This window comes from Canis lupus, chromosome 12 (assembly GCF_048164855.1).
Source record: "Canis lupus baileyi chromosome 12, mCanLup2.hap1, whole genome shotgun sequence".
NCBI lineage: Eukaryota > Metazoa > Chordata > Mammalia > Carnivora > Canidae > Canis > Canis lupus.
In genome coordinates this window covers 57294102-57303284 of record NC_132849.1, presented here as the reverse complement: position 1 = coordinate 57303284, position 9183 = coordinate 57294102, and the positions used below count along the sequence as shown (strand labels likewise).

The 9183-nt window shown below is 34.6% G+C and overlaps 1 protein-coding gene across 13 annotated transcripts in view; it reads right to left on the bottom strand.

Moving 5' to 3' along the window:
• Positions 1-1003: 1003 nt before the first annotated feature.
• The window catches only part of ROCK2 (Rho associated coiled-coil containing protein kinase 2), a 141454-nt gene continuing 133274 nt past the window's right edge, over positions 1004-9183 (bottom strand). For 4 of the 13 annotated variants that reach the window (XM_072771070.1, XM_072771071.1, XM_072771077.1 and 1 more), the window contains 2 exons: positions 5664-5764; positions 1004-4434 (listed from right to left, as the gene is read on the bottom strand). In XM_072771070.1, the coding sequence (XP_072627171.1) occupies positions 5677-5764 (88 nt within the window). In that variant the 3' untranslated portion in view covers positions 1004-4434; positions 5664-5676. Of the gene's footprint in view, positions 4435-5663; positions 5765-7411; positions 7526-9183 lie in introns of those variants that run through there. The other 9 variants (XM_072771072.1, XM_072771075.1, XM_072771078.1 and 6 more) reach the window with 7 other exon arrangements.

The window sequence follows — 9183 nt, the reverse complement described above, 5'->3', positions numbered from 1 at the left end:
ATGGTATATACCAATAATCATTCATTCTGCAGTTTCTACAGTCATAGTATTTAATTTTTTCAAGGATTTATTCATTTTGAGAGGGAGTTTGCAAGCAGGTGAAGGGGTACAGGGACAGGGGAAGGGAGAGAAATCTCCAGCAGTTTCCCTGCTGAGTGTGAAATCCGACTTGGGGCTTGACCTCATGATCCTGAGATCATGACCTGAGCCAAAATCAGGAGTCAGAGGCTCACATGACTCTTGGCTCAACCAACTGAGCCACCCTCCAACTCCTGATCCCAAGATGGAGTCAAATGCTCTACTAACTGAGCCAACCAGGCCCCCTGATAGTTGTCATTTAAAGAAAATCCAAGTGAATCTTTTTTCATATGCAATCATAATCTAACCATTAGTATAAATAAAAATAATGTGATTTTTTAGTCCAACAAAAATTTAAGTATATTTTAATTAGAACTTTATCATTGCTTAAAGAACATACTATCTTAGGTGAAGAGTTGCCCATTTTTCCTTTTTGAGACGAAAGGAAACATTTGAACTATTCCAAATATCCTACACACATCATATTTAATCCTACAACAATCTTGTAACGGAAGTCTTAATCTTACAAAAGATGAAAACACTGAAGCTCAGAGTGAAAAATCTGTCTCAGATATGATAGCCAAAAAAATATCCTAAATAAGAACTCAACTGATTACCAGAGAAATGCTTTCTTGAAAACCACCTCTCAGCACTCTGTGCCTTTTCCTTATCCCGGACACTCAAATGAGGTTGTTGGATTTGCATGTCCCTTAAAATACCTAAGTCAAGTCAGCAACGGACTCCTTGTTGAAATTCTATTTTGTATTTCTCCATGGACTAAATGACAGGGTAGCGCATCCAAAAGTTGTAACCTTGGTTGTTTTGTTCTGCTACACCATCATGTAGGGAAGGCAAAATTTTGAGGGATAAATTTTAGGAGGTTGTAGTGTTCCAGGACTATTCCACAGGAAGAGTATGAAAATGCTTATGTCTTAATTTCTTTTATTTAATTTTTTTAATATAAAAAGCAGGCATAAAATACAATTACATTACTACAAAGATGCAACAAAAATTTTTTAAAAATCAGGGGGGTACGATTTTTGTTCAACGGGGACAGTTGATCAAATATTTATGATTATCTAAACCATGCAGTTCATAACTTATTACAATTTCAAACAAAACTCATTATGGGGAAGGGAATCGAGGACAGGCCCCCAAGCATAATATCCGGCACTGTCATACAGTGCCTATTTTCAAAGTGCTTTATGAATCAACTATGGTTATCTTCACGCCAGAGGAAAACTGCAGCCTTCTTCCAGGGGAGGAGACGTGAGTCAGTAGCAGTGTCGACACAGACTGAGAAACTCAGAAGTGACTTGCTCTCATAGAATATTAAACATGTTATTAAAGCATGTTTGAAAAAGGTAATATAGTGTCTTAAGTTTCTCTATTTTACCACGAGAATCCTGTAAGAATAGATTAACAACAGCAGCAAAACTTCTTAAATTGTGGTTTGGCAACCTAGAGTTTTTTTTTTTTTTGTTTTGTTTTGTTTTTTGAGGATCTACAGCTAAACTGATTTAAAAAAAAAAGACATCCTTCAGAGCCAGATTTGTGACTCTAGCCTAGGTTAGTTTTAAAGACACTAACCTTACTCTAGATTTCTTGGTATCCTTTAGTTAAAATTTTCAGATAGATTTTTTTTTAAATCTTGCTTCTAGATAGCATATTTTCTTTAATACTTTTCAAACATTCACTATACATTTATTTTTAACAATAATACCGGCACCAGTTTTCCTTCTACTTCTGTCTTGCTATCCCCCACTAAACAAAAGTAAAAAATCCAACTAAGAAAATCCCAGTATTCACTACTTCTTAGTTCTCAATAGGAGGTATTTATGGCTCTAGGAGAAATCAGGTGTGAAGAAATAAGCAACTTTTGGTCTTTATTTATCTGGGAACCTTTGGAGCCTCAAGAAAAAGAGAAGCTGGCACAAAATCAGGTTGTTAAACCAAGTCAATATTGTATTTAATGAGTGTTGAGAAGAGAACATTTGTATGGGTGTATGCATTCATGTATGTACATGAAATCAGCAACAGGGTAAAAAGCAAATTCTTACCCAAGGTCAGAATTTTTATTAAGCGCATTTCCATTAGCTGGAGAAACAACCCTATTGAACCCTTATGTTAAACCATATAATGTGAAGAATCTCCATGGGAGAGATTTTTTTCACCCCTTAGAATACCTTTTTTTCCCCAAAAAACTTCACATTAAATTTCCTCGTATAGTTGCATCACACCATGATTCTCCATATTCTCTAATATATACAGCATTCAAAAATTAACTTTTGCCATTTTTACTCAAATATTTCAATTACTCATGTAAACTTCAAATTATTTCACCTTAATAAAGTTTATTAAAAATATATATATATATATACTCTCCAATTCAGAATATGATAGAACCTCCCATAGTGTAACAAAATCTTTATATAAAATATTAATTCAGTCTCCTTTTAACAAATCTAATGAATGGAAATATTTATTCTATATAAATTTTATATATTTTTCATTTTTATATCTTACTTAAAAAAAAAAAAAAAAAAAAAAGGCTGTGCCCCCAAACCAGAACTGCAGAACATCTCTGTGAGGGAAATGACATGAGTTTCTGGTTTAGCACAGACATCATGGAAGAGTGCAGGTGGGATAATGAGAATAACAAGATTCAGTTTTAGTACATCAGTAGGCCAAAGGCCACTCTTCAATTTTCACAACAGTATCTATATTTTGGGGATCTAACTCTTTAAACATTTCTACACTGACTCCAAAAGTAATCAATGAAAAATGTCTGCTTCCTTCATTGAACTATTAGATGATGTATTTCAATATCACACCAAACCCTGTGTATATGTATTATAAAGAGACTGATAAAAGACTACATAATTTTTTTAACTTGATGCTTATCATTAATCCATATGGTAGCAGTACAAAACACATTTTTCTGGGACAATGAGAAATCTAGCAGAAATGGTCCTGCATAACCTATGACTTTAACATCATTTAAAAAATAAAAATCAGGTTAAGAGCCTCTGAGGCTAGTTCTTCCCAGTCACCAGTTTTAGCCCAATCCTGAAATATTGCCATATACAGTTGTGTGTTTGAGGAATCACATTTAAATATTTAAAATATATCTACAGTATGTCTTAATTTTCTTTATATTTGAGATAATCTTAGAATCTTGAGTGTGAAAATGTAAAAATAGTCACAATGTCTCTACCAGAAATAAAAATACATCTAGGGTAGCCAGCAAATTCAAAGCAAAGCAAACATTTCAGTCACACACTAATACTGAGGTCTGTAAGAAGAGTGGGATGAATAATAGATATACATAAAAGATATATTAGTTCCAATAGTATCCATTATTGTTTCTATCACGAGTACTTTTAAAAAAAATTGTTATACAATCAAAATAGGTTGACATTGATAACTATTACATGTAAAAATAGTGCACTGTTTTTCTTTTGCAAAGCGAATTTGCATCCTAAGAGCTGGAAAACACTTCTTTTTTCAAAATACAGAAAAGGGTGAGACTTTAAAAAAAAATTAAATTAAGGCATTCAAAATGGGTAAAGTTGCCTATCATGAAGCATTAGGAAATTGATACAATTAACATCAAAACTCCTGTTACAATAATTGCTTAAACATGAACATGCAGCCTCCATGGGGTATACACAAATGAGTGATATAAACTCCAACATTATGGCTTTATACAAGTGCATAGTTGCAACTGCAGTAAGATATCTGATTAATGTGTATAAAAAAATAAAATGGGACATTTGTTGAACCCTCTTGCAGTATTACAGTACTATTATATATGTGTGTGTGTGTGTGCACGCACGCGCATAGAGAGACACACACACATATATATGCACACACACAGTATAATGGTCACTTCTTAAAGATGCAGTCTCTATCACTGTAGTGGAATCCATTCCCAGAATCTTCTGGTAAATGTGCTGGTGAAATCTCTCTGTTGAAGCTGAAAAGATGATTTAAGCTTTAACTCTTCTCAATCCTTTTGTGCAATGTAGTGTGAGTGACTGCCAAGAGAGCTTTATGGAACAAGTTTGGAAGAGTTGCATATGATATTCTTACTCTATTAACCAATCATTGTTGGTTCAACTTGATGCTCCAAAGGAGCCCAGAAAATATCCAAGATTTATAATTTATATTGCAGGAATAAGGGAAATATATATGTGTGTGTGTGTGTGTGTGTGTGTGTGTGTGTGTGTGTGTATCAGTCCCTCCAGAAAATATAGCTTTTTAAGAAATTCTGGCCCATCATACTTCAGTCTTGTTTTAACTGGAAGAATATGATCACCTTGAATAATGACTGCATTCATAGAAGGCAGCTAGCTGGAAAAAAAAGAAAAAACAAAGTTAGTTGATACAGTGAAATAATTTAAGAGATTGTTAAAATTCTTTTAAAAGGCATTCCATTTATATCATTTCATGATGTAGTCTTCCAACCTCTATGCTTTTAATACCTAAATCATGCATAAAACATTTATTATATTATTTTTATTTTTAGGTACATGCAATTATATTCTTATATTTTCCTATATTTTCTACAAACATGACACACAAGTTTTAATATGGTTAACTGGCTATTAGGGTTAGATAATACATCACCAAGTAACTCAAGTGAATATAAGTTTGACTTGGAGATTAACCACTAGCTGCCTTCTATAGCTGAAAGAACAGTGGGCTTATGGACCAGGTTCTACTTGACTATTTGAGCCTTAGACACATTTTTTAAATCTACGAAATGGGAACAAACACATTGTTTTAGTAAATATATGTAAAAATACTCTGTAAATCTTGGTTATAAACACCTCCCAATAACACATGATTTAAGTCTATTTTTGCAATATGCTTACTTAGGTTAAGACAGACATTACTTCTTTTAAATCCATTCTGTGTAAAAAGGTTTAACCATGAGGTTCAGTTTTTACTCAAATCTCCTTTAGCCACTGTTAACCAAACTATTTATATGTTCTACAAACACAAGAACTTTCACAGCACATCAATAGCATTCTTTAGCAAGAGAAAACATCTCACAACATCACAAAGAAAAGCCAAATCAGAAACAGTATTTCACAGCACTTATTAGACTTACAAAGTGTTTATGGCTTCAATTCTTGCACGTTAGAGAGAAGAAAGGAGGAGGGAAGGAGAGTGGGAGGGAGGGAGGAAGGAATCCCATGCTATGTTCACAAACTAATACAGTTGTAGGAACTTGAAAACATTGTAAATTTTACTTCTCTGAATATGGCTTCTTTGGAATGAACAATAAGTACCAGAATTGCTTCTTTTGTTATTCTTACATGTTTCATTCCTAAGATAAAACATTGTAATTCCAACTGTATTGAAAATATATAGCCAATAAAGATTCTGAACATAGCACTTCACTTTTTTAACTTAACATGGAAATTTCAGTTAGAAACTTTTTTGAAAACTATTTTCCAAATACATACTATTAAAAACAACTTAACAAAATTTAAAAACTAGTCAAAAACAATGAAAACCCAAGTGCAAATCACATGCACTACTTTGAATAACTCATTTTTCATTTTTTGATTTACCCCATTTATTTCTTCAGAAATCAAAAACATCGTCATCATCATCACCACCATCAACATCATCAAATGACCAATCCCAGTCTTTAAATGCCAAATCAAGCAATCTGCAATAGGAGGTTTGCAAATTCACATTCTAGCACTCTTTAGAAATGGCAGCTTAATATGATAATTGTCTAGAAATCACACTTTGTGCTGTGAGATTTTAACTCTCCATCAATAATAACACAGTCAAAATTAAGATGGTAGCACACAGGGAGATCTTTCTTTCCATATGTAAGTGCATATAATGTTAGCCAGGTCTGATTTCTAGAACACTAGAGACCTGAAGACAGGTAATATTTGGGGATAAGATATGATCTTCTCCCCACTGGGCCCAGATAAAGATGTAACCATCCTGATCCCCAGTTTGATTTGAGAACTATGAAAAAATTCAGCATTTGTCAGCACTCCCTTCACAAAAGGACCCAGACTGTCGGTTCACAGTTTAGAGAGAAACACTAAGAATGTCGAATTCTCAATTCTAGCAAGAAACTATTTGCTTAGTGGGTCACCAACAGTGACGCTCTGTGTGAAAAACCACAATTAAGAGAAAAACCACAGGTATATAAGCATCATTAGCAATTTATCTTGGCTGAATAAACTGGACTTAGAGCAGGGGTATATGTGGTCTTTTCTTTCTAATCCAATCCAATCATCTAACATTGCTATCATCTTTATTTTAAAAAACAGGTGTAACTTTTTCATTATTTTAACTGTGAGGTTCACGAATCAACTTATGCCAAGGAACGCCTCTGGTCCCCAAAATCTCATTTGTGACTTCAACTTTAAAGTTGGTCCTTAAATCTGAATGTATATGGTTTACACTCAATGCTATTTATAATGCATATTTGCAGGCATCATCCCAAGAGATTCTGATATAACTGGACTGAAGGGAAAGCGAGGTGCAAGTATCCGCATTTTTAAATTAAAAATCTGGAGTGAATTCTGATGCATCTGTTTGACTCTGATAATCTAATCACTGACAGAGTATGTTGATGGATAGCTCCCTAACTTAAAAGTAAATAAACCAACCCAAATTGCTCTATTTCAAAATGTGTTGAATGTAGGACAATGTTTGAGAAAATGTACAGATATAATTATTCACTTACACACCTATCACATTTTTCCAGGCTTACATATAGGCAGTAACTTGTAGCTAAGGTACTGCTTGGGAGATTGAGATCAGTGAGCCATCCTGGGTGTTTAAAGCCCAACTTTGAAAAATCTGCATTTCATACCCTTCCAAAACCTTTGAAGTGTGTGTGAAGTGTGCATCTGTGTCACAGTCTTCAAATTTTAAAAGTTTGGTCACTAGGCTATTAGTACAATGCCTGGCAAGACTTCCCTTAAAGCCCCCCCTCAGCCCTTTCCAGTCAGCCGTCTAACTTTTGTCATTTCAACCTAAGAAAGTTTTCTCTAACTTGGTTTCTTCCTGCCATTTTCACTGTCATACCGGTACCTTAGAGAAGGAGCTCACTAAGTCAACACACACCAAACCCTTGCTGAAAGACTTCTATCTGGAGAACAAAGTAAAAAGTACTGCGTAGTGCACTGGGTTCTTTTCCGTCTGGCTCATTGCTTTCTCTGTCAGTCCTCTTCTGCCAATTCCTGTCACTACCCTCTCTCCCTACTCCAGCCAGTACAATGTTTCAGAACATAACATGGAAGTAATTCTGACAACTCAGTACCAATGCACATAACATTTTGCCTACCGTTGTCTGTTCCCTTATTTCTTTGCCTAGAAAATGACGGAACCTCCCTTTTTTGGAGTTTCTTGATGGCCTCAGGCAGAATTCTCCATGCTTTCCTTTGTTCCCCTCGTGCTTCTATTATAAATAACATTTAAAAAAGTACTGTAACTATCTGTTTGATTTTCTATCTGCCCCATTTAGTTGATCAGTGGGTACACACTGCAGGCCTGGGCGACTTCCTGCCGAAGATACTGTGGGAAGGAGCATTAGAACTTTGAGTTCTGCAAGGACAGGACAGTGCCCAGTTCTTTACGTATTGCCAATACCAAGTTTCTTAATCCTTACCAGTTTGGCAGCTGAAAATGGTTTTACATTTTATTTTTAATTTAATTTAAACTTCTTTGCTTAATAATCAAGTTGATCATTTTTTCATACTTAACAGTAATGCCTGCATGTTCCTCACTGATTTTTAAACCGGGCAGAGGCAATCTTTTTTTTCTTAATGATTTATACAAGTACTCTATATACGAAGATACCCATCTTTCTCATAAACATTATAAATACATGCTGTTTTTAAAATTTACAAGTCTTTAATTTTTGGTTACTCAATCACTTTCTTTCTTTGCTTTTACTCTTAGGAAGTTCTCCAATCCAAGATCAGATACATATTCACCTATTTTCTTCTACTTCATTTCATAGATTTATTTTTAACACTTCAAGTTGTACATATCTTTTTCATTTTTACCCAAATAATTAGTCTGTTAATTTTCTAATATCTATAAATGGAAAAGAACAAAATTAAAATAATGCTAATGTGGCATGCCTGGGTGGCTCAGTTTGTTGAGCATCTGACTCTTGGTTTCAGCTCAGGTCATGAGATCAAGCCCCACATCGGGCTCTGCACTGGGTGTGAGGCCTGCTTAAAATCCTCTCTCTCCCTCCCTCTGCCCCTCCCCTACAATAAATAAATAATGACAGCATAAGAGCTCCCCCAACCCCCAAGTTTTAACTGTGTTGGCAATGCTTTATATCTTAAAACTGGGTAAATGAGTGTTTGTTACATTTTTGCTTTATACTTTCCTGTGTAGCTTAAATATTACATTTTAAAGGAGACTTTTAAAAGAAAAATAATTAAAGAGAAATGTCCTTAGCAGAGACCAGCATTCTGTGTCCTACTTCGGAACAAACTAAGGATCTCTGCAAATTACCTTTATCACAAATCAACATTTTATTCACAAATTCTCTACATTTCTAGCATTGTTTTTTTTTTTAATTCAAAATTACTAAGAAAACATTCCTCTGGAACAGCATTTCTACACATTATGTTTTATAAACTGTCAATTCATTTCTATTTGTATCACCGTGAGGCAGTGCAGTATTACAGCTGAGGATGCAGGATCTGGAACTCAATCTGAACTCATGGCTTTGCTGCTTATTTGGTGTGCAACCTCAGATATACATTGCTTCTGTGCCTTAGTCTCCATGTCTGTTATATGGAGACATTAAGAGCTAAATCACAGGGTGGCTCTGAGGATAAATTAGTACACTTAAAGCTCAGAGAAGAGTGTCTGGCATATAACCTGCCCTCAAAAATGTTGTCTTCTATAATAGTAGCTAACACTTGCCTAATAGCTATCACTTTAAAACACTCTCCTACAGAAAAGGGGAAGCACTGCAAAGAGTTAAGATGAGAATCAGAACCAGGGATGTCACAAAAGCCAAAAGAAAAAAAAATGTAATGCTGTGGTCATTAACAAAGACAAACACTGAGGAAAAGTTAAAAAAAAAATCAG